The sequence below is a fragment of the Mauremys reevesii genome, linkage group 10, assembly GCF_016161935.1.
Source record: "Mauremys reevesii isolate NIE-2019 linkage group 10, ASM1616193v1, whole genome shotgun sequence".
NCBI classification, from domain to species: domain Eukaryota; kingdom Metazoa; phylum Chordata; order Testudines; family Geoemydidae; genus Mauremys; species Mauremys reevesii.
The window spans coordinates 15,842,793-15,868,755 of NC_052632.1; the positions used below are offsets into that span (position 1 = coordinate 15,842,793).

Consider the following 25,963-nt stretch of genomic DNA (forward strand, 5'->3'; position numbering starts at 1 on the left):
ATCCCAGTTTAATCCTTTTCCTGTATAGATCTGTGTTTTAAGTGAAATCAACAGGACTATGCACAGTTAAGTTTGGGCATTAAGTTTCTGCTGAACAGAGGCCTAAATGGGTATGTCTACATTGCAGCTGGGAGCAAGCCTCCCAGCCTAGGTAGACAGACTCTCGCTATCTTTGCTCAGGCTAGCACACTAAAAATAGTAGTGTGGATGTTGCAACTCAGACGAAGACTTGGGCTAGCCATCTGAGCTCAGACCCAGGGGCCAGGTGGGCTTTAGAGCCCAACCTGCCACCCGAACCACAGTCCACGCTGCTATTTTTAGCATGCAAGCTCAAGTGGAGCTAGCATGAGTCTGTTTACTCAGGCTGGGAGGCTCCCAGTTAAAATACAGACATACTAATGTGCCCAACTTCTCCATACAGAGCCTGTGGTACATACTGTATTCAGATCACTTGTCATTCTCAGTACTACGTAAAAGCCAGTCTGTTAAGAACTGAGTAGCAACCCAATTATTAAATGCTCTTGTTTAAATAAGACTATTATTAATACTACTTTAATAATAATTGTTTGCATTCAATTTTCTTATATAGTCTATAAAGGCATTTTAAGGAATTCATTCAATCATTTTACCAGCAGCTTGATTATTTTTATATTAATTTCCTAGTTTCTCACACAGGCTGACCAGTCCTCAGTTTACATCAATTACTCTGCCACATCTATTCCATATCCTAAAGAAATCAAATTGAAATAGTATTTTGACATATTTTCATTTGTACACTGGATAGAAAGGACATTTAATGATTACTGATCAAAAATGTGACATCTCCCCTTCACCTAAACCATCAAAGACAAGTCTGGCTTAGGTGAAGGGGAGATGGTCAAGTCTGCATCACCAGAGTACAAATTTAGGGAACTCTGAATGTGTTTTACCATCCTAAAAAAATCACTAAAATCTTCCAGGAGACGGCTGTCATTGTCATCGTGGGAACCTTCAAAACTAAGTTACTTCTTAGCTAGGAACTAAACTGAAGACTTGTATTTTCATCATGTTGTTTGCCTGTTGGGATCTATTCCCCCCCCCCACTCATTTGCCCAAGAGAATAGCTGCACTTCAGTGCATTGATTGCCTATAAGATGCACATCATTAACTGTATCTAGAGATGTTACTGCTTTTAATTTCAAACAGCAGAACTTGTTAAATACCAATCTTCTGTAGAGCTGTTGGGCTGGTTGATAGGGGAAAAGGGAATGCGTTGTTGGTAAGTGGGTTTTATTACTGGCGCTATCTGCTAATGTATTTTGTTACTTTGAGCGAGACACTTACCCACGTCTTGTCTCATTTTACCCATCTCACAGGGGTGTTGTACTATTTAATTATTTGTAACATACTTTACACTTCTATAATGACTTCAAAGGATCTCAAAGTGTTATTGTTCTTGATTTAACTGAACCACCCCCTTTAAGCAAAGTTTGGTTATTTTTCCCCTGCGCTAGTAGTGCTGGGCACCCCCACCAAGTCTGTCATTCAATTGCTGACTGCTTGCCTAAGGCAAGATAGAACATATTCATTGTGCTTCCGGTATCCATTGGGCAAGCTGGTTTGCATACTCTAAAATCGGGTGAGAAAACCCAGCAGGCTTTTCAACCTGTGTGGAAATCCAGAACATTCACTTTGAAGCCTCTTGTGCCAGCTCTCCCAATTATCGAAAATCCTGATTATCTGAAGGTACACAGTATCTTACAAGGCATTAAGATACCTGTGGTAGTATAAAAACAGGGCATCTGGCAAATTAAGATTCATTTTTTGTATGTCTTTAATCTTTGCTCCTAGTTTCTATGCCCTAATAGTGGTGGGGAAAAAACAGCTTACAGCAGGTAACGAACAATAGTGATTTGATTCTCTTTCGGAATGCATGGAGGATATTAATCGTCAGGAGAGCTGTTTATATTTTCACTTATCTGTTGCTTTCATTAAACTTAAATAACTGAACATCCATGTTGATGGAAATTGAATATGGCTGAGACAGGGATAATATGCCTAATCTCAACTGCAGTTTTTATTTAGCAGTTGATTTTACACTTGGGTCTATCATGCTGCTCCGCTGTTATGCCAGCAATGAAAATAACTTCTTTTTCTCCCCTCCCCACTTCAGCAAATCCCATCACAATCTGGCAAGACTCAATCATCACCCTTTGGAATTGGAACCAGTCATACCTATCCAGCTGATCCATCATCGTACAGCCCTCTCTCTAGCCCAGCCACCTCTTCCCCAAGTGGAAATGCCTACTCCAGCCTAGCAAACAGAGGTGCAGGGTTTGGTAGGTTTCAGATTCTGTATCTCGAAAGTGAAATGCTAACTGTGTTTTAAATCTTCGGACCTGCTTCTCTATTCTGAATGTATGCCAAGGTCGAGATTGTCTCTGCCCTTGTGTGGGTGTGTAGGGATTGCCAGGAAGGCAAAAGAGAGGAAGCAAAGCTTCTTACTGCTTGGTGCAATGGACCGAGCTGAGTTCCGGGACCCCTCCCTCCATGCTGCACTCCCTTCCTGAGGTAAAATCCCTCCCAAACTTCCTTTTGGGTGGCTCAGCTCCATTCTACGCTGATTCAGAACAGTCCCAAAATGGCACAGTCCAGAGCAGGGACTTTTTTTAAACCCACCTGAATGTGTGAAATTGTGTCCTGTCACTGCCGTGTCACTGTTCCTGTCCTAGGATACTTAATCATTTCTTATTCCGTGCAGATAACCTCTGTCACCCTCACTCTCAGTCACACGCAGACAGTTACCTTTGCTATTCCCACTGTGAGGTTAAACAATTCCCTTTTTAAAAAGCTGGGTGTGTTTCAGTGTGTTTCTGAGCAGAACACTTCACATTCACTAGGACTAATTTTAATGTGAATTTTCTCAGCTACTGTCTAAAGCAGAACATGGCAGTAGTCCATTTCTTGTTTTTATTGTCACAGGAGATAGTAATCAATAAAAGGTCAAATCCTAATGTCTTTACTCATTACTTCTGTTTACCCAGGCAACACTCCACTGACTTCAAGCTTTCAAATTAAATCAGTAGATTTCTTTCCCCTCTGAGTAAGGCATGGGTAAGAATTGAGTTAGACACATTAGGAATTTGCCCTATGGGATATGTTCAGGAGCTAAGGTATGACCGTAGCTTTGGAATGTGTATTAGAGAAAAGGTATAGCAAGGGCACCTCAAATTCTGCCTGGGCAGGATTATATCATCATCAGACAGACATTGATTCATTTAAAAAAAAAAATTCTGTGATGGAAGAAGATTAGAATTTAGTCCAAGAAGATGAAATAGTGTAGAATGTATGGTAAGGACTTGTATGATTTCTTTATTGCAGCCTTCCCTATTTCAATAACAACAATTTTATGTTGTTGTTTTAATTACTAATTAAGAACATAGAACTGGAAGCAGTCTCCTTGGTCATCGAGTCTAGCTCCCTACCCTCACAGGCAACTGCATCATAAAACCCATTCGTAAACTGAGCAAGCTCCATCTTAAAACCAGTTAGGTTTCTTGCCTCCACTCACCTATTGAGAGATGGTTCCAGAATATCACTACTCTGATGGTTAGTAACCTTCTAATTTCTACCGAAATTCACTTATGGCCAGGTACACCTCTTTATTCTTGTGCCAACGTCGTTGTTTAGCTGAGATAGCTCTTGTCCCTGCTTGGTGCTTACTCCAGTATATTTATAGAGAGCAATTGTATCCCCTCTCAGCCTTCATTTTGCTCAGCTAAACAAGCCCAGCTCTAATCTCCTATCATGAGAGAGACTCTCCAATCCCCTGATCATCCTACTAGCCCTTCTCTGTACCTGTTGCAGTTTGATTATTTTTTATTATAATGGAATGGTCCTGTACATGGAGAATTAGAAGCACTTTATTGTACATTTAGTCATCGATCAAAGCTATGTTTATATCCAGTCAGTGGAGTTGCATGACACAGATGGAAGACAGAATTGGTGTCTTTATATTTAAAGACAAATAAAAAAGAATGAGTCAAGATATTAATGCCAGTCCTTTCTCAAATCTCACTCCATTGTTGTACGATATGCTACCTGTTATAGAATGCCTGCAAGGCTCTATGTCTGTAATTTTAAGATGGGAATGCAGCCTGTAATCATGCGTGCTGGTAGTCAGGCCTCACATGTATTTTATGCTTTGTAAAAAATTAAATCTGAAAAAATCCAAGTGCACATTTTACATCCTGTATCAGGAGCATGAGTAGCATTAGCAGTGTCTTTGAAAGGACCAGCCCCTGTACACCTTTACAGCATGAAAAACGTTAGGAGTGTTTTAGAACTGCTCAACAGCGCAGCAAAATCAACTTTTTGATATGTTGGGGAGCTATCCAGCAATGTTATTGTTCACTGATTTATGCTCTTTCCTTCACAAGGTTCACGGGTTCAGTCCCGATGTTATAGACGTAGTTATTGGTGGCTGGAAGCCCTCACTTGAACTTCATCGTAATCATACTTGGAGTGTGTGAAACTCCACAGCTGCTTACATTACTGCATGGATCGTTAAGTAGAATGGTTAAGGATAATTGTGCTGTTCACAGTGTCTTCAGTAATTGTTCAGGTTATGCCTTTAGTACGGGCTGTTCCTGAGGGAGCGCTTGAACAGAAAAAAAAATCAGTAAGTGAAAGAAGAGCAAAAAAAATGAAATACGAACATTTCCCTATTCCCTTCTACCTATGGCCTTCTAAAGCAATGGCCTCAATAATAATCTGCCTGCAAGAATGTATGTAGTCAGCTGTGGAAATGAGAGAATATAAAATTTGGATGGATGCTGAGGCTTAAGTTAAGGAATTCTGCAGCCAGCAAATGTAACAGCAACATTCCTAAATCCAGCATGACATGTCCATAGTTCAGGACAGTCAGTGAATTAGCTGCAGAAGTGTGAGGTAGGCTGCCAGGAACAAAAGGTGAAGAAAAAGCACTCAGCTGTCCTTGGCCAAGGTCATATAAAGTTTTATATACACACTAAGCAAAAGATTTTAAATCACATGGTGATCATAGTCAGTACCTTGTTTACATTAGGAGCTGATCCAAAACCTACTGAAGTCAGTGAAGGGGTCTTGCCACTGACTTCTGTGGGCTTTGGCTCAAGCCTGTAATGCAGTGAGTTTAAAGAAAGTTCCACCCTGTTTCCTCAGCACCATGTTCTGACTGTTTGAGGAACAAAATAAAAATAATGGCTCATATTGCACTGAACTTAACATTGTCTACCCCTTGCAGATATGCCAGGAAGCAGGAGTAGCCGTTTTCCCCTTACCACAGGTGGAATGTTAAAACACTAATTTTTCTTTTTGCTCTTAATGCTAGTTTATTCACATTTTGCTTTTCACTCAACTCTGTGAATGAAATTAGACCAGTTTCATTTCAAGCCCTTTTCACTCCTTAGGCCTCAGGCACTAGCATTATGCTGCCTGGCCTGGACTCAGCAGCAATGCAGCGGGATATGTACACCAAAATGGCTAACTTCCCATTGAGTTTATTCCATTGGGCTTTGTACATTTGTTTATAAGACCTGCACTGGAGACCCAAACTACTTGGTAATGACTGTTCATCTGGTGGGAAATATTTCCTAATCTCCATCAGTTTGAAGTCTATTAATACTGTTATTACTGAAAGGAGCAGCCTGAACCTTCTGCTGAGGGAGGGATAGCTCAGTGGTTTGAGCATTGGCCTGTTAAACCCAGGATTGTGAGTTCAATCCTTGAAGGGGCTACCTAGGGATCTGGAGCAAAATCAGTACTTGATCCTGCTAGTGAAGGCAGGGGGCTGGACTCAATGACCTTTCAGGGTCCCTTCCAGTTCTGTGAGATAGGTATATCTCCATATATTATTATTAACCTCTGTCTTGCTGAGCAAAAGGCTCATTTGCCTGACTGAGTACATTTTGGCATATTGTACTGAGCAAAACTGATGCAGCTTTCTTTTCAGGGGTAACTTAAATGAACTTTGTTGTGACCAATAGTGTGACTGCAAGATTTCTGAGTCAGCTGAATTATTTGTAACAGTAATGTCAGCAGGGGAGAAGTAATTCTCCTGCCCAGATGTGACAGAAGCATGTCACTGCAGTTCATCAGTCTTCCGGGAAACTGCTTACCGTTTCTACCAGGGTTTGTAGCTGGTAGTAGAGAGAGACTGGAGTCAAAGTGGAGGCATTTGTGATCTTGTACATTATAGAGTAATGACAAACTGTGGAGTCAGGCATTTTGGCTACTTCCATTTGCCATTCTTTCCATTTTTCTGTGTGGAAATTTTGGTTTCTGGTTGTCAGGAGTCTAACGCAATGTGGCATGCAGAACCGGGTGCCTCTGCAGTAGTGCCTAGGAAGCTGCCCAGTGGTTCTGATCTACCAGTGACCCCCAAATTTGGGATTTGTGTGTCTGAAGGAAAAAAGGCAAAAACAGAAGCAAAAAAAGGGGAAATGTTTGGGGGGGGGATGGTTTTCAGGTGTGCTAGAAACATTTTTAACTCACAGAACAAAACACACAATACCCACTACTGAAAATAAACACCTGTGTTACTTTCCTGAGCAATTCACTGGAGATGCACTTTCCCTTCCCTAGCTCAGCCTGAGGAAAGCGTTGGTGCTGGGCTGGGCTGTGGGGAGGGTCAGCAGTGGCTCCAACACCACTGCATAATGTTAAATTTTGCATTTCCTGGTTTGGCAGCAGCAGCCAGAAACTCTCCAACATATTATGAAAGATGAAAATTTTGGAAAGAGACTCCACAGATAGCCAGTTTGTTGGTTCCAACACAAAAGGAAAATCTCCTGGATGATATCTTACATATTTAGGGCTAAATTCCGCCTACCAAAGTACAAAGAGAAATCCAATTGACTTCAGTTGGTAAACATAATCTATGAACATACTCATAAAAGGTGTAGGTAAAGTAGCTGACAAATGCAGAATGTGGTATCAGTTTAAGTACCAGCAGAGAGATCCATAATCCTGAAATGATCATTATGACAACATTAGTCTTCTTAACATTAAACCTCTTTATTCCTTCAAAACCCAAGTGGACCCGCACTCTTAGGGAACCGTTGGCATGTGAACAGAGCAATTCTGCAGTTCTGAGACTAGAGCCGCTGAATTTAATAGCTGATTTACACCTATAATAATGGAGGATAAAGTAGCTCACCAATCAGCATTCTAAACACATGACTTTTACACTTAAATAAGGCAGCAAGGCCGGCACCTGTTTATCTTACTATTTAAATGGTCATGAAACAACAGATTTTGGTAAATGGGGTGCTGCCATGCTGCCTTTGAATTATATAATCCATCAGATGACAGTGCTCCTTCTGGTCCAGCTCTTAATCCAAGAGTTTATTAAAGAGGAAATGCATTAAAATGCCTATTCTGTTTTTTAAGTGAAATGGCCGGTACTTCCTCGCACTATTAAAGAGAGAGGCAGGACTGGGGAAAACCCTGGCATGGCCAGATTAGGTTTCATTACATTCTTCGTTATTTCACTGTGTGCTTTAGTATTAGTAAGCATGTTGTCCTGGTTGTGTCCGTGCAGCCACGGTAATTCACCTTGCTCTCTTTGGTCATTATCATGCTCCCTTGAGATCAGTGTTAAAACTCCCCTTGACTTCACTCCCACCGGAACTGGTCCTTGCTGAGTATTTGTGCTATAAAGTTTCCTTCTGAACATCAAAGTTCTCAAAAAACCTTCATGTGCCTTTTAAAGGAACTGTCTGTGTAAATCTGAATCTTTCAGCTGAGAGTGGCCAAAGCAGTGGACAGTTCCAAGGGAGACCTTCGGAGGTCTGGTCCCAGTGGCAAAGCCAGCATCATAATCAGCAAAGCAGTGACCAGCATTCTCACCAGCAGCCCAGTCAGACTGAAGTCTTCCAAGTGAGTAGAGTCAAAGGTTCATTGTGTCTGCAGTTGTCACAGGAAAGTGAAAGTCTTCTTACCCGAATAACAACCTTAGCCAAACTGAGCCAGTGTGGAAACAGTGTGCATGACAAGCACCAGCCTTCAGTTTGAGATGTGCTACCCTGGGGTTTAGAGTGATGTTCACTGGGATTAGGATCGTCTTTGCTAGAACTCAAAGCACTTTGTCTGCCAGAGAACAAGAACTTCTGGGCTTTGAAATGTTTTCTCCTTCTTCCTGCTTCCTCAGCACAAGGGCTGTGCATTTTAGGGAGAAACCAGTAGTTAGACAGTCCTGGCTGGAAGTCCCTCCTCATACCCTGGTCCAGATCTATAAATCCAGCCAGTTAAACTTCGGTCTAATTCTGCTTGAGAATTCAGAGAGGATAGTAGGCTCTTTCTTCAGAGAAGACACTGACTAAAGATTTTTTTTTAAATGTTCCAACTATTGAGAAACCATGTGAGTGGCAAATAACCATCTTCAGTTACGTTAGTTATTTTGCAGTATTAATTACTGTTATAACTCTTCATGGTAGATGAGCATGGCACTTTACAAGCAAATAGGCTGATATGGCCCTTTATCCCTTTATAATCTGTTTATCATTTAAATTCGATCAAGAACCCAACCAACAAAAGAGGAGGGTGGCTAGTTGTATGCAAGGGAAAAGGGAAAGACACATGTAAACAAAAAGGGACAGATTCATTGCAAGGCCTTCACCAGTGTAATCTCTGGCACAGGGCCTCAACAGCAGAAATTCCCCAAAGGGGATGGAGATTTCAGCAGCACAAGGCAGCTTCAACTTTCCTTTCTCTGGGTGACAGTGGGGGATGAAAGAGCCCCAAAGGTGGCAAGTGCAGCATTGGCCAGGAGCACAGGGCTGGCCAAAGCAGCTGGGAAATGTGCTTCAGTCCATCCCATCATCTATTTCCACTCTAAGGGATCCAGCGAGTCCACAGTTAGATTTAAAGTTTGCCCTCTCCTGGGGTAAATCCTCATTATGGTGCTCTTAGATGTGGGTAGTTCATCCTCTTGAGGGCAGATGCTTTGGGACAATTTGTTATTATGTTTCTTGTTTGCTATTTAGATTTTGTATTATTATGGTCCCTCTCTTGCTGCAAAGTCAAGTTCTGCCAGAGCTTGTTATTGTAAGAGCTGAAAGGGCAGCGGGATCGTTTTCCCACCAGGGGATACCTCTTTCCCAGGCTTTGTCCCTGACTGGAAAAAGGAAGTTCAGTACTCCCTATGCCTCCTGAAGGGACCACATGTGACTCAGGAGACTTGGGAGCAGTTACCATGAACTCCTCTTATATCAGAGAAATGCTATCGACTTCCACTCCCTTTTCTGAAATACAAGGAGGCTCATTGACCTGGAGGAAAGACCTCCAGCATTCTTCAGTGGAGGTGCAGTCAGAATAAACGTAGCCCCTGCTTACAGAATGCTGTTCAGGAGGAAGTGGATCCTCCACAAATGTGTGCTGGTACCAGCTACATAACAACAGAACTCTGATGGCGAGACTCCCTCCAATGTGCCCAGCATAGCACGTCAGAAAAGGTGCATGATCCAGATTAAAAGGGGCTCAGTCATATTAAGAGACACACAAATCACATGATGCTTAATGGCCCCTGCTTGCTCATCAGTTCCTTGGCTGGCTAAGTTGTGTGAAGGGCGGAAAGATGATGAGCCTGTGGAGGGCTGAACACCTCCTTAGCAGTGTTGAGCTTCTGCAACTTCCATTGACTTCAGTGAGGGATGAGGGTGCTCTGCCCTTCTCAGAAGGGTCTCAGAACACTAGTGAGTCTTTCTGTTCCACAGCACGCACTCCCATCCTCTGCATAAAGGCCTTTAGTTGATTTTCCTTCACGCCACACTGAAGAATAACTGAGACATGTAGACAGACCCCACAAACGCATGTTAAAACCCTTCATGCCTTGGTTTCATCAAGGGATGCATGCTACTATGCTGAGGAAGCGTCATCGGGAAAGGCAAAGCAGCACATGCCTTTGTGTGTACTCTCTGTTTTGGTTTGAAATGTTTAACTTGTTGCTGTCAACAGCCACCAGGAAGCAACTGCTACTCCAAATGGCATCTTCGCAGTAGGTGCTATGATTGTCTCTCAGCAGTGGCTGATCCAGTATCTTAGCATATTATCACCTCTGTAACAAATGGTGTATGTTTAGCTCAGTAAAGAATGTGCAGTATGGGGGACAGTCAGACCTGTGCAGAGGCCAGCACAAAGCCTACACGCTGCTTAAGTCCTGGTTCAGCCCTTGAAAGAGAATGAAGTGAGACTTAAACAGTGCAGAGGGCTCAGGCTTGCCGTCTGCATGGGGTGAGTTTCACTTTATTTTTCCAGTCTTTGGCCTTTTCTGGTCTTAAGCTAAAAAGATGAACAAAAAAATGTTTGTCTCTCGATAGCATATAAAGTGACACTTCACTTTGATTTTCCTTATACAGGACATGCTGCCTATGCCGGGCGATCCGACACAGGGCACTGGCAATTACAACATTGAAGATTTTGCTGATTTGGGCATGTTTCCACCATTTTCTGAGTAATTTACAACGCAGACAAACCCTGTGAAATGAAGTTCAACAAAACCATTTTGGTGTGGTTTTGGCTCTGCTTTTCCTGTATTGCATTACCGTAGAATCTACTAACAAGACGTCTTGTTTCTCATATTTTGGATAGTGATGTAGGAGTTTGCTCTCTCTCCCTTCCGGTGTGTGAGTGCTGATGAAGAAGTTACACCACTCGGTGGTGGTCATTGACAGATCCATTTTGTATTTTCTTGTCATCTACCTCAGAGATGAAAAACTTTGATTGTGAAAAATCTCTGAGTCCTAAATATTTGAATGTGAACAATTCCTAATGCTCCCTTTGAATGGTAAATTTAAAATAGGTAATGAAGTAGCAAAGACTAACAGAGAAAAGGTAAGGTAACGTCCAGTTACAGGGTCTATTGTTCAGTTTCAATGCCTTGCTTTGATCTTAAATCTCTGAAAACAGACTCAGTATTCTGATTTCTTCGATTCTTGAGATTTTTAGGTCAGTTTGAATGTGAGATTATACAGCATAATATAGTCCTCTCTGACCAGAAGATTCAGCACCTTTTTTCCCCTCTCTTAACCCAGTTAAACTTGAATATGTGTACATTTTAGTACTGTATGTATATCTTGTGCTGTATGATGTGATTTCCTGTATTGGTAGGGGTTGTTTTTTTGTTGTTGTTGTTGGGTTTTTTTTAACATATAAAATGGATCCATTCCAGAGTATACCGAAAGGGGTGACAATGTATTGCAGAACTTAGATATTGTAGGATTCTGCATCGCTTTACTTAGAAATAACACTAATTGGTTAATTCTGGTCATTCTGATTTATGCCATATATTTACTTACGCAAGCTGTTCTTTTTTTCACTGAATTTATTAAGTGAGACCTATATTTCTATAATTTTCTCACTACCTGGTTTTATTTTATTTTTTGCCTTCTATTATTGCATCCCCCCAAAAGATCCTTTTATAAAATTACTGTACAACATATCAAGAATACTGTTTCAGCACCAGCAGCATTTCCTATCTGTGAACCCCTTTATCTGTTGTGCAACATTACATTTTAACAGTTAAAAGAGGTGCTCTGTTACAACAGAGTCATCTAGGCTCATTTCCTGAGAGCAGTGAGCTAGTTTGTTTCATGTGCCAAACAATATTGTTAAAACTAATTTGTAATTGGAACCAACCAGTCAAGCCACTGTCTGCCAAAAACACTGTGGCGTTAACTTGAATTTTCACTTGCATGCTAAACTGCTGAGCATCTACCTACTTCCGTTTAAACCCACTATATAAGGGTTTCAGTTCCCTGGGCATTTTGGAGACTCAGGTCATCCAGAAAGGTGCATGCTCTGAGTCTTTCTGCCTGGAATATCCATCAGAAACTTCTAGAATTTTTGTTCCTTTATTTATTTTATCACATCAGTTGAGTTACAGAGATCTGATCTAAAATGAAGATTTAGGGCCAAATAGTACCTGCTTGGGGGGAAAAATCACCCCTGGACAAGAAACTCATCATTCCCACTTGCTGAGCTTCTTTGAAATTCTTTGTAGGTTGCAGCCCAGCCCAGCCCCCTTGAAAAGGGGGGAGAGGGTCCAGCTGCCTAAACCTGTGGATGCCCTGGGATCCACGCAAATCTCTGGACACCTAAAAGAAGCCAGGGCCACCCACCAAGAGGCCTGGTGTCTCCACACATTGCCGGCCCACATGCTGCCATTGCCTGGCTACTTGAAGCTACCTCTGAATTCAGAGGTGTCTTCCAGCAGGGAGGACTATTGGCATACACTGTGTCAGCATTGTCTTACATGTGTAATCAGAGGGGGTTCCTTGGGTGGATGATGCCATGGAGAGCAGCCATCTCCCTAACTCATGGCCTGCTCTGGCCAGGTGGGTCTCATGCAGAGAGACTTCCACAGGCTGTCAGACGAAAGCTAGCAGGCCACAGAGACACTGCTCCCAACCCTAATCATGTGACTGGGGCTTTTCTCGCCCTACTCTGCTTTCTGGCACGTCACACAGTAGGGTAAGTGATCTTCAGTGTTCAGTGAGAGTCTTGCCTGCCGTTTGTCTCCTCGCTTCATTCTCCAGGACCAGTCCCCAGCCCTGTGTGCCACTGGAGGGATGCCTTGTGTATGTGTGTTTTTTGCTTGTGTTTTTTAATGAAAACTGAATCTAGTTCAAAGCTAGATAAAGAACTGCAGAGGCCCCAAATCTCTGGACTGTACTTGTCTCAGCAGAGTCATCCTGTTTTAAAAATGGGAACCTCTTCTCCTTCCCTCTTCTCCTTCCCCAGGGGATGAGGGGAATGCTGAGGAAACCAGGCACTTAAACTATATTTATTTTAATACCTGGATATTGATTCTCTTGAAGCTGCCTCTGCTGCCATTCACTCCCATCTCACACACACTACATGGACAAAGAACTGATCGGTGAGTTAGACCAGAAAAGCTCTGCTCCCTGTAGTGAGCATATTCGTTGAATTCACTCACCCCCTCCATAAAAGATGCCTGTATTCTACACATGGCTATGTGGGTGAGGTGAGACATCTGTGCAATAGGGAATGATAGTAAAAGGAGAAGGAGATGATCCTGATTCTGTGACAGATCTAACAATGGGGGAAGAAGGGAGTGGCCCGGCAATGTATAGCTCTTTATACAATGCACTGGACATGATACATTCAGTATTTTTAAAAAATTTTAAATGAGGATTTCTGTCAAGTGAAAAATGGATTGGAAATTGGGGTTTCTATGTTGCAGTCTACCTGCCTGGTGGTTCTGCGTGTATGTATACGTTACTTGTTGTTCCTGAATTCAGTCTAAAATAATGTGTTTATGAAAACTGGCTTTTCCAGCCCAGAAAAGTTTCTCTACATATCACTGTCTTTTTATACTATCGATGTGTAGAAGTAGGCTCATCAGTCAGTATTCGGTAGTACAGTTCAAAGTGCTTTGTTAAAAGAGATTCAAGCATGTCTATTTTTTTAAAATACAGTATTACTAGTTTGAAGCCAGTGTGCCCAAGGCATCAGTGCTAGGTCTGTTTCTTGTCTTCTTCCTCCCCATCCTTGTGGCCACGAAAGGGAATTACTGTAGTAATTCCTGTAACCCCCCCTAACCCAAGCCTGACCCCAGATGTACAGTACCTTCCCTCTCAACTTGTGTATATTTCATTTTAAATATTCACTTTAATAAAATTTTTAAAGGCCAGTCTAGAAAAGTGCAAGGCTTTCACCCACTTCACTTTGGGCCATAGTGTGCCCCTGTTCGGCCCAGGATAGCGGAATACAACGCTTTCTCCCTGTTTCTCCATTCTCCCGAGCTCCCCTCCAGCTGATCCCACCCACAGTATCTTGACATTGCTTTTCCCTACGTTGCAAGGGAAGATGTGGGTGATCTTTTCTGAGGGTGCTGTTAGTTTCACGCCAGCAAGAAGGGAGTTCTTAAGGAGCATTATGGTTGGCAACCTTATTCCTGAGACCAAGTGAATAGGCAAGTCCAGCATTCACTAGTGCTCATCTATAGTATGGGCCGCCTCCATGCCACTGGCTGGCTCTTTTGAAATACTGTATCTTTCTCATTCTAATTCTTGTGGCAGCAAAGACTGTTTTAGGATCAGTTAAGCTATATTCTTTGTTGTGTATCTTGATGGTAATAAAACAACTTACATGTATAATGACTGAAGTTGCTAAGTGCATTTTAAAACTGTCTTTTTTTATTTGTGCAGTTAGCATAACGCCTGTGGTAGGTCAGCTGCCAGCTTGCAGAGCTTGCAGATTTTACATGCAGATTTTGTTCTACCTGCAGACGTGTGTTTTCTGATCAGATTTTATTGCAGACACAGTGTTTCTGAAATCAGTGTGAAATACAGAATACAGAACTCAAGCTTCTTAAATCAAGTGTGCAAGAAGCTACAAATGATAATGTAACAAGCTGAGTAAGTTACTTCAGTGAATAAGCTTATAGACTGGGACCATTTTCGTATGCTGAGGCATTTACTTACTCGTTCATATAATCAAGCCTGTTTCCTGACATTAAGTATTTTACAGGAATGATTGTATTGCATAACTTGTTAAAGGCACTACTGACAGTGCCTACAATTATACTTTAACCAGATGTGTCCATAACTAGCTTTGTTGCCTTCTTTTTCGTGAAGCCCAGTCTGAAACTGTAAATACTTTTTGCAGTACTGCCTTTTTTAACTCCTAATTACTTTTGGCACAGTGTTATATAGTGTTGGATTTACCCAATTGCTATAACATATATTTTTATACATAGGCGGCGGTACTCTTTTTCGAGAGTAATACAGCCACTTAATCATTAATGCCTTATCGGTGTCATACTGCTGTTGCTCTTTGGTTAGTTGGTTTGCAAGGTATCCAGTGGGTTAATTTTTAGGTCAGATATTTTCATTCATAGCAGTGCTCAAATTGGGATATAGGTGATTGTACGGTAGCCCCAGTTTTCACTGTCGCCAATTGTGGAGAGAGGGGGGAATGGATTCCAAAATAGGGAAAAGGAGGGGGGGAAGGGAGGACGTACCATGACGTTTGTGGGGGCACGCTCCTCCTACTCCAAACTTGAGCACGTTTTCATGGGTTGACAGCTGCGTGGCTACGGACCAGTTTGCTTAGAGTCATAATCTTTTTTTAAAGATAATAAATGCCAAAAAAAAAAAAAAAGGCTTCTGTTGTCAACTTAGGCACTTGGTTACTTATCTGTTTAAACTCTTTATATTGCTGTGAATTTGTGCTGTGGATAAAGTGTATTTTGTACTTCTGAATGTTCTATATTTATGACTAACAGTTACGAAATCAGTTGTGTGTATGTATATCTAATAACTGACTTTTTAAATTTCATTACAATAAACATGTCATGAGCTGTTATTAATTTACGTCATTATATAAGTAATTGGGATACACTGCTGGCACAAACAGAAGGTTATGATACATCCGGAGTTTTGATATTCATGCCTACAAACCAGATCTTGGTTTTGTAATGCTCAGTATAGAAACACATTTCATAATCCTAGATCGAGAAGACTTAAGCATGTCTTCCTTACATAAATATTGGCCAAAAACTACATTTTTCAACCTGTTCTATTTAAGCTGCTGCAACCTTCAGAGAGGACTTTCTATTGCAAGGGACCCAGCACCAGTGTGAAATGAATCCAGCCCTTCGTGTGTATACATACTTCAGTCTCTTATTGGCTATTCTCTTTATGAACAGGTTGCTTAAGCAAGGCTCAGAGTTTGTTTGTGCATTGACAGCACGAGGGAGCTGAGCAGTGAGTTAATGCAGTCATGAACCTTTCGAAAATCATTTGATGCTCATTTTTGTCTAAGAGGATGAGCTGGCTCGAGAGATTGGTAGTGGAGGTTACAGAAACATCTCTCTCTCTGAGTCACTAGTGCAATAGCAGTCCAGGTCAGCAAAAGTTGTGACCATCAGATGACTGTTCAGCGGGCTTTGTGAAATGAGATTGGAGATTTCAGTACAATTCCCAGTGGGCCAATGTCCAAACATCTCAACCACAACTGTCATTGCCTGGGCCTTTGGTTCACCAGCGAAAACAAGAAGTGTATACAGACTGAATTACCCTCTCGCCACTCGGATGGTCATCCCCTGCTAGTGCTGGGGCGTGTTGGTGGGTTAGCATAGAGAAGGGGAAGCTTGCATTGCCACAGCCTGTGTTATACCTGTTCTGAGGAAGAAGTGTCAATAGGGGACCTTTCATGAGTGCGAAATTCACGCATCAAAAAATGTTTGCTCAGTGCATTACATCACCTACTGTCATTTCTTAATGGGTTTACATAATTCTTAACAAATAGAAGTGCTTGGAAAGGAAACTTGCAAAAGGTATTTGCAGCCATATCCCTGATAGTGGAAGTTTTTTGCTTGTATTCTTGGCTTCCTCGGTCAGCAGGGCTTTTATTTATGCAAGTTCAGAATGTTTGTGCAGGAAGTGTTAGTAATGGATTTAGGGTGGAATTTTTGAAAGCATCTAAGAGAATTAGGCACCAACGGGAGTTGGAACCCAAAGCCCCTTAAGTGCTTTTGAACATTCCACTGTTAATCATTTTCGAGCATAGGCATGATGAATGGAGTACTTGGAATGAATGGATAAGCAAGTGGAGTCTGGTGTGGTTCGATTTTCCAATAGTACTGCAGTAGCACTGATTTGTTTTTAAATGATATTCATTTGAAGGGGTAATATAATCCACATTCTTGTTGGTTTAGTCAGATGAGTTGGTCAGAATACACCTCTAGCACGACCCAATATAACACGAATTCGGATATAATGCGGTACAGCAGCGCTCCAGGGGGGCGGGACTACACGGTCTGGTGAATCAAAGCAAGTTCGATATAACGCGGTTTCACCTATAACACGGTAAGATTTTTTGGCTCCCGAGGACAGCGTTATATCGGGGTAGAGGTGTTCTACCAAAACTTCCAAACCTGACTCCCAAACTCGTATTTAGACACCTAAATACAAGTGGCCTGGTTTTTCACAAGTTCCATCAATATTGGTGTCATGTTTCAGGAAATATTAGTCTGTCGGGTTCCTCATTCTCTTCTCCGAATTGGGTGTAACTGAGACAAATAAAGGGTGAATTCCTCCATCCTGTATGCACCAGTAGTCTGAGCACCTTCCTGGTAGGAATTATGTGGCAGCGTCTTTCTACAAGCCTCTGATTCTGTCCTAGGTCAAATAAAATTGAATCATTTGAACTGTATTAATGGATTTTTGGATCAAACCCAGAGGTTGATAGGGCATCCTTTCATTAACTCTGTGGAAAAATTACCATCTAATTGTGGACTGACACTAAACACTGGTGTAATACAAAATGTGCCAGTTTTTTAAATTGTCAACCAAAGGACCCCACACAAAAAATGCACAAATGCAGGAGTGCAATAACCATTATTGCTGCAGCAAAATGTAGAGATCTGAGTAGCTGACTGTGCACATTGCAGCCACGGTTTGCATGCGCAAATAAAAAAATTGAGCTGCTGTTTAGAACTGTGTCCCAACATACATATCCTGTATAGGAAACCCCCTTGTCCCAAGTTAGCTTTTGTGGGTAGAAGGTGCTTCTATCCTAGTGCTTATCACAGATTCCTATTTTAGCTAAGAACGTAGCTTTTAAATAACTGTGACACCCTCAAAAACCACATGGGTTTAGATAACAGGCGAAAAGTTTGGAGAAGTTGAATTAGTTTGGTGCACCCGACCATCCCCCCAAAATTCTGAGCGGGTCACAACATTTTTAACCCCATCAGGGTTGCTCATCCCTACTTGCTACTGCCCTCTTCTCCTTGTTCATGGTCCAGAACAATTAGTTCCGTGTGTGGCCTAATGGGCAGGTAGCTTTTGGACTTCACAATAAAATCCTAGTATAGTATTTTTCACTTAAACCTGGAATTGCTGGCTTGACAGTGAGATGCATTCTCTCTAAGGAACAAACCTTTCTAAGGCCTCTGCTACTGCGGTGTTTGTGTGGCCAAGCAAATGGCTGAGACCACTGGCTTGCAAAATAAACTTACAGGATAAAGTCTCCCACCGACATAGGCACAACCCACATTGCCCTCAGAGCATGTATCTGAGGGCAGAAATTGGCTCATCATACTTTCAGACATACTTAGAGAAAGAATTAGTGGAATTTATGCCAAAATCAGACCTCCTCTCCTCCTTCAAAACTCTCCCACTTCATGTACCTTTCAATTTACCCAGGCCGAAACGTGGAACAGTGTGTGGCAAAGACCCAAATTGAGGGATACAAAAAATTTACAAGGGCAACAGACTTTAAAAGTTGTGGGATTCCTTCCTTAGTGTCAAATGGTTGCTCGCTCTGTCTCATCTCAGGCTACATCTGCACTACTAGCCAGGGCATTACCCCCTTGGCTAGTAGTGTATACGTAGCCTTAGTGTCATGGTTCTTTATTTCTGGTATAAACAGTTCTCAAACCATAGAAGCCAGTGGACACCAAGTTTGTGTGGAACTTGTGGACCATATTAAGTGATGTTCCTTGAAATGAGGGACACTTCAGAGATATCTCACACCATCCCTCGCTGCCTGCCTTCCTCCCCAGCTACGTGGAGAGAGATTCAGTGAGTCAAGATGTGGAAGCCCTTAGGGCCATTTTGTGATTGGTCTTTGTGTTTGAGGGCAGGATAATAAGGAGCTTCCCACACTTTGCACACCTGGCTTGAGAGCCAGTCACAATTGCAGCCTCTGCACTCATGGACATAAGCTTGGCCACACTGGGTCAGACCAAAGGTCCATCTAGCCCAGTATCCTGTCTGCCAACAATGGCCAATGCCAGGTGCCCCAGGGGAATGAACAGAACAGGTAATCCTCAAGTGATCCATTCCCTGTCACTCCTTCCCATCTTCTAGCAAACAGAGGTTAGGGACACCATCCCTGCCCATCCTGGCTAATAGCCATTGATGGACCTATCCTCAATGAATGTACCGTATCTAGTATCAGAGGGGTAGCCGTGTTAGTCTGGTTCTGTAGAAGCAGCAAAGAATCCTGTGGCACCTTATAGACTAACAGACGTTTTGCAGCATGAGCTTTCGTGGGTGAATACCCACTTCTTTTGGATTCAGCCACGAAAGCTCATGCTGCAAAACGTCTGTTAGTCTATAAGGTACCGTATCTAGTTCTTTTTTTTTTTTTTTGAACCATGTTCTAGTCTTGGCCTTCACAACATCCCCTGGCAAGGAGTTCCACAGGTTCACAAGGACCTGACCCTCTCCATATGTGGTGTGGAGCACACATTGCTGCAAAGGGGCTGGCTAGAAGAAAAGGCCTCCTGCACCAGCTTGCAGAGCAGGCCAGCCACAATCCCTCCCTGAACTCTCCCAGGGGCAGTGTGGCTCTGCACTGCCCCCAGTGCAGGGGCCTTGAAGACACAACCTAGCCCTTACTTAACCAAAAAAAAGTGGTTTGGGACTTTTGCCTTACAAGGTCCAACTAATGATAGCCTCTCTCTCACTGATGCCCAAGCACAGGTGCCATAATGATTGGCCTTTCCAATCAGCTGGGACTTATCCCAGGTGGCTTTCTCTAATAAACAGCACTTGATCATCAAACTCAGCCCCTGAATATTCACACATAGCCTGAAAAAAGTTTCCCCTTTTGCTGAAGGATTTCAAGCCCAAAAAGTTCAAGTGAAACAGGGCTGGCTCTTATTCCAGACAGCCCCAACGCTAGAGGATTAAGAGCCAGCAAAGAATGTTTCTCATAAAGGATTTATTTTGTTTCACTTTAGTTTATTACATTTTTCAACTTCTAAAAAATGGCCTTAAGGGCGCCTTCAAAATGATGAAATTCCTCCAAAAAACTTTATTTACTGAGAATCTAAAAAGAAAGATCAAAATGGTGCAATGCCGTTAAATTAGAATTCTTTTGATTACATGAAGGCGCTTAAATTAAAGCGGTACCGAGATAGAATTTGTTCAGCTTCTTAACATATTCTTCCTGGCCTTCGCAGTCTGAGGTCAGTGACCTAATTTGGGAGTTAATGGGTATTGTTGCTTCAAATTATTTTTGTTCTAAATATTCATCAGATTATGTTAGTTGACCTAAATTTGCAGATCCTGCTGAGGGACTGGGGTTCTGTGCTGACCTACCAAATCTGACCTGAATATAGCTTTTGGCTAATGAAATACAGTAGTAAACTTATAGAAGCAAGTATAATTTATAGGTATAAACCTAGAAGAAAAACGTAATTCAGTGTAGAGGCGATACTATCAGTTATAGAGTGCCATAGCTGTGCGGAAGAGCTCTGTGTAAGTTCAAAGCATGTCTCTTTCACCAGTCAGTCTAATAAAAGATATCTCGCCCACCTGTCTCACTCTGTCTATATAGGCATGACATTTTTACAGCAGACTTGCAGCATTCTGCATAGCCACAGCTCAGGCAAGGAATTTATTTTGACAGGCATGTAAAAATTCATTCATTTTTTCTTCATCGTTGTGATGGTAAAGGGCAGCTGAGCAAATTTTGTGGCTATGCTGGTAAACTGTCATGATGATTTTGCAAGGCTGCTTTAAAGTCATACATTTTGCTGATTTCTACTACATTGTCATCATCACTGAGATTACACTGAGCCACATTAATGTTGAATGTCAGATATTTAAATGGTTAAATCAAGACTCAGCCATCATAAGGCAGATCATTTTTAGTAGAGCTGGAAGTAACAGATACCAAATTCTTATTTTGTCTTTCTCCAGCGTAGAATCTTTTTTTCTACTTGCCCATCTTCCCAGACTGTATGTTACAGAGCCATTCAAGAAGCTGGAGCTAGCTAGCTACAAATCCATTAAAAATTCCTGTTTTCCTGGGTTTCTAAGACTGGAGTAAAGATTCCCTTCAGGCTAAAACTTCCTTGCCATTCAGATCCACAGCCCAGAAGAAAATGTGCCTCTAGAAACAATGTGGTAAAAGGCTTTTCGGGGTTTTCTTGTTGTTTTTAAATAAGTAAACAGGAACCAAAAGCTCCACTTGTGAGGTGTCAGAAAATCTTTGTTCACAGCTAACAAAATCAGCTTATTTCCTCTTGTATGCACCTAGAGATGGGGCTGAACCAAAACCCCACAACACTCACGTCATTTGGACAATGCGGGCAGGGGTGAGGATTTGGAAGCCAGATATTAATTTCTTAGCTGGCCTGTGGTCTTAACTCCCATGTTTGTCGAGCTGTTGATCAGCACAGCTGAGGAGTGATTGCGGCAAAACTAAACCACTCTGGGTATGCCTACTCTGCATGCTGAGCCTAATCTTTCTCAGGTTTGAGCCCAAGCCCTCCTTCTGTCCACCCACAAATTGGTCTGATCTGGGTCTGCGAGCACTCAAGACCTAGGTCCTAGGACCTGGTAGGAGGGTGGGTCAGAGCCAAAGTATTGCTGTGACTCAGGTACAAGCTCTGTCGTTTTTGCAGTGTGGACACAAGTCAAGCTGCAAAGCACAGTTCAGTATGGATGTGTTAGCATGGCTGTGAGACCAGGTCCAGCAATTGTGAGCAGTGCAGTGTGGATGCTCAAGCTCAGGCTTGGAAACATAACCTTGGTCCCACAAACCCGGGTTTACAATACAGTGTAAACATATCATTTTACACACTCTCAGATCCTCAGCCAGGTGAGGAGGCTGAGCCATCTCCTGGAGCAAGTGAGGGCAGCCACAGGGCTGCTTTAGCATACACTGATTGGAATGGACCCCAAAGGACTGCTCTGATGGGCAAGGAACAGCTGAGCACAATCTCATTCCAGCTCTGCTCCCTCTAGTCCCTGTCATGTCCCTTTCCCATGCCCAGGTGCCTCTGACTCTCCTGGTAGTGTGAAGTTTGGGCATGGGTGTCATAAGGCTGGCCATGCTGGCTTTATACCATCCAAGTGCTCGCTCACAGCAGGGCAATCCTCTGAAGCAAAGTGACCTTATAGGGGGTAGATGATCAGGCCCCAAATCCTTAAAATGGCCCCAACCAAAATCCCCTGGAGTTGTAGGGGGGTTTCTAATCCACATCTGTATTTAATAGGCAAGGCCCCAATCTGTTTTGAGTGGCTATGCTTTTTCATTACTCTCCCAGAGAAGAGAAGACTTATGAAGAAGGAACAAACAAACCGGCTGTAGCTTGAATCAAGTATTTTTCCTGGGGATTGTCCAATAATCCATCAAATAAAACCATTTTCATGGCACACTAAAACACAAGTACAGCAGTTACCAGCCCTAACAAGAACGGGAGAAGAAGCAAACAACGAAGGTGATTAGTGGGTTAGAGAACGATTTAGCTGCCAGCAAATGCCTCCTACAGTTGGATTAGTTTGATCAGCTGTACTCAGAAGCTATATGGATCGGTTTCCACACAGTTATATAATACTGTCTTTCTGGCTCAGAAATTAAGCCTAATGAATAATCTCCATGCTGTGCTATGCAAACACCCGATTCAAAGTTACGAGACTCGGATTAACACTCTCAGGATGGGAGCATACAGCCTCGGCCAATGTCATTATAGAGGCCCAGTTCAGCAAAGCTTAGCTCCCATTGACCTCAGTAGGATTTCGGCATGTGTTTAAATGTTTTTTTCTGAATCTGGGCCATAATTATAAATGAGATGGGGCTTAGTACAACCACAACTCAGAGTCACTGAGTAAGCAATGCACTGGGCATCTGACATACCCGCTAGAGACAGTCATTCTGCGGGGAGCACAGCTCGGGAAGGAATAAAGAGAATCACACTTGGTAAAACTCGAGTTGGAACAGTTCAGGGTAGACATCTGTGGTCACTCTGTGGCTTCTGCACTCCCATTTCCTGATGAGTTCACTAGCTTGAGAATTAAAATTTCTAGCACCTTAGTGTGCATTGGTGCTTTTTTCCATGTTCCTTTTTCTTTCTTTTTGTATCGTGCATTTCTAGGCTAAACATTGTCACTGAAACAGGCTGGCTTTACAGGTCACAAGAACTTTGCGAAGCTAGAGTGATTTTTACATTCTTTTGCTGTGAAGAGGAATGCAAGCATGTTGTGGCAAATGTCCAATCAATTATTTAAATTTGGGGCTCGGTTGGTTGGCTGTGATTGGTCATATGCAGTGATGAGCTGCCAAAATCTTAATAACCGGTTCCCTATAAAAAGTTCTGATTTAAGGGGGGAGGGTAGGGCAGGGGGCCCATGCAGGGCCTGGGGAAAATTGCCTCCCCCAGTGGCCCTGGAGCTTGCAGCTCCCCCCCCCCCTTACCTTGCCGGCAGCTCAAAGCAGCAGGATGACTCAGGAGCTCAGCTGAGCTGCCCAGCTGGTGTCGGTGGCTGGCCACGCTGCAGCTGGGGGGAAATGGGGGAGGGGCCGGGGGAACCTCAGCCTCCCCAGCTGGGAATCCTGGGAGCAACAGGATGGTCCGGCCCGCGGACCGGAGTTCTTTGTCCACCCCCTGGCCCTTTAACAACTGGTTCTCCATGGAGGTCGAATTTTAGCAACCGGTTCTTGGGAACTGGTGGGAACCGGCTCCAGCTCATCACTGGTCATATATACATTATTTCAAAGTCCCTGTTCAGCTGAGTCCAGCCTAGGAGAGGTAGGTGTGGAAAAGAATGAAATGGAGCCACTACTGTCCCTCACTGTACAGATTTAGGGGTGTATTTCTTACCCTCTGAACCACACATGGGCCCCACTCAGTAAATCCACTCCAGAAAGTTCCCTATACAGCACTTTGCATCTTCAAAGCACATTACAGACACTAATCTTCACAACATCCCTGTGAGCTACGTAGGTAAGTATCATTAACCCTATTTTACTGATATGGAAATTGACATGAAGCAGGATAAGTAACTTGGCCAAGGGTACACAGCAAAGCAGTGGCTGAGTGGAATTACAACTTGGCTCCTAGCTCTATAGTCATTCCACTAGACCAACTGCCTCAGAGAATCATAGAACTAGAAGGGACCTTGAGAAGTCATCTAGTCCAGTCACCTGCACTCATGGCAGGACTAATTGTCTAGACCATCCCTGACAGGTGTTTGTCTAACCTGCTCTTAAATATCTCCAGAGATGGAGATTCCACAACCTCCCTAGGCAGTTTATTCCTGTGCTTAACCACCCTGACAGTTAGGAACTTTTTTCCTACTGTCCAACCACACCCCCCTGGCAGCAATTTAAGCCCATGGCTTCTTGTCCTATCCTCAGAGGTTAAGAAAAACAATTTTTCTTCCTCCTTGTAACAACCTTTTACGTACTTAAAAACTGTTCTCATGTCCCCTCTGTCTTCGCTTTTCCAAACTAAACAAACCCAATTTTTACAATCTTCCCTCATAGGTCATGTTTTCTAGACCTTTAATCATTTTTGTTGCCCTTCTCTGGACTCTCTCCAATTTGTCCACATCCTGCCTGAAATGCGTTGCCCAGAACTGGCCACAATACTCTGGCTGAGGCCTAATCAGCGCTGAGTAGAGCAGAAGAATTACTTCTCGTGTCTTGCTTACAACACTTCTGCTAATACATCCCAGAATGATGTTTGCTTTTTTTGCAACAGTGTTACACTGTTGACTCATATTTTGTTTGTGATCCACTCTGACCCCCAGATCCCTTTCCGCAGTACTCCTTCCTAGGCAGCCATTTCCCATTTTGTATGTGTGCAACTGATTGTTCCTTCCTAAGTAGACTACTTTGCATTTGTCCTTATTGAATTTCATCTTATTTACTTCAGACCATTTTTCCAGTTTGTCCCGATCATTTTGAATTATAATCCTGTCCTCCAAAGCACTTGCAACCCCTCCCATCTTAGAACCGTCTGTAAACTTTATAAGTGTACTCTCTATGCCATTATTTAAGTCATTGATGACGATATGGAACAGAACCAGACCCAGAATGGATCCCTGCGGGACCCCACTTATTATACCCTTCCAGCATCACTGTGAACCACTGATAACTACTCTCTGGGAACAGTTTTCCAACCAGTTTTACACCCACCTTATAGTAGCTCCATTTAGGTTGCATTTCCCTAGTTTATTTATGAGGAGGTCATGTGGGACAGTATCAAAAGCTTTACTAAAATCAAGATCTACCATGTTTACTGCTCTCCCCCGCACCCATCCACAAGGCTTATTACCCTGTCAAAGAAAGTTGTCAGGTTGGTATGACACAATTTGTTTTTGAAAAATCCATGCTGACTGTTACTTATCTTATTATCGTCTAGATGTTTGCAAATCGATTGCTTAATTATTTGCTCTGTTATCTTTCTGGGTACAGAACTTAAGCTGACTGGTCTGTAATTCCTTGGGTTGTCCTTCTTTCCCTTTTTATAGGTTGGCACTATATTTGCCCTTTTCCAGTCTTCTTGAATCTCTCCTGTCTTCCATGACTTCTCAAAGATAATCACTAATGGCTCAGATATCTCCTCACTCAGTTCCTTGAGTATTCATCAGGCCCTGGTGAATTGAAGACATCTAATTTGTCCAAGTAATTTTAGCTTTCCCTGTTTTAGCCTCTTCTGATCCTACCTCATTTTCACTGGCATTCACTACGTTAATCATCCAATCACCACCAACCTTCTTGGTGAAAACTGAAACAAAGAATTTGTTGAGCACTTCTGCCATTTTCACATTTTCTGTTATTCCCCCCCCCCCCCCTCGTTGAGTAATGGGCCTACCCTGTCCTTGGTCTTCCTCTTGCTTCTAATGTATTTGTAGAATGTTTTTTGTTACCCTTTATGTCTCTAGCTAGTTTGATCTCATTTTGTGACTTGGCCTTTCTAATTTTATCCCTACACACTTGTGTTATTTGTTTATATTGATCATTTGTAATTTCACCTAGTTTCCACTTTTTGTAGGACTCTTTTTTTGTTTTTGATCATTGACGATCTCCTGGTTAAGCCAGGTTGGTCTCTTGCCATACTTCCTATCTTTCTTACACAGTGGGATAGTTTGCTCTTGTGCCCTTAATAATGTCGCTTTCAAAAACTGCCAACTGTCTTCTATTGTTTTTCCCTTTAGACTTGCTTCCCATG

The 25,963-nt window shown here is 42.6% G+C and overlaps 1 protein-coding gene across 5 annotated transcripts in view; it reads left to right on the top strand.

Moving 5' to 3' along the window:
* ARNT2 (aryl hydrocarbon receptor nuclear translocator 2) overlaps positions 1 to 15,352 on the top strand; it is a 149,708-nt gene extending 134,356 nt beyond the window's left edge. For 3 of the 5 annotated variants that reach the window (XM_039491847.1, XM_039491845.1, XM_039491846.1), the window contains 3 exons: positions 2,153 to 2,318; positions 7,763 to 7,899; positions 10,377 to 10,475. In XM_039491847.1, the coding sequence (XP_039347781.1) occupies positions 2,153 to 2,318; positions 7,763 to 7,899; positions 10,377 to 10,475 (402 nt within the window). Of the gene's footprint in view, positions 1 to 2,152; positions 2,319 to 7,762; positions 7,900 to 10,376 lie in introns of those variants that run through there. The other 2 variants (XM_039491844.1, XR_005585543.1) reach the window with 2 other exon arrangements.
* Positions 15,353 to 25,963: the final 10,611 nt, after the last annotated feature.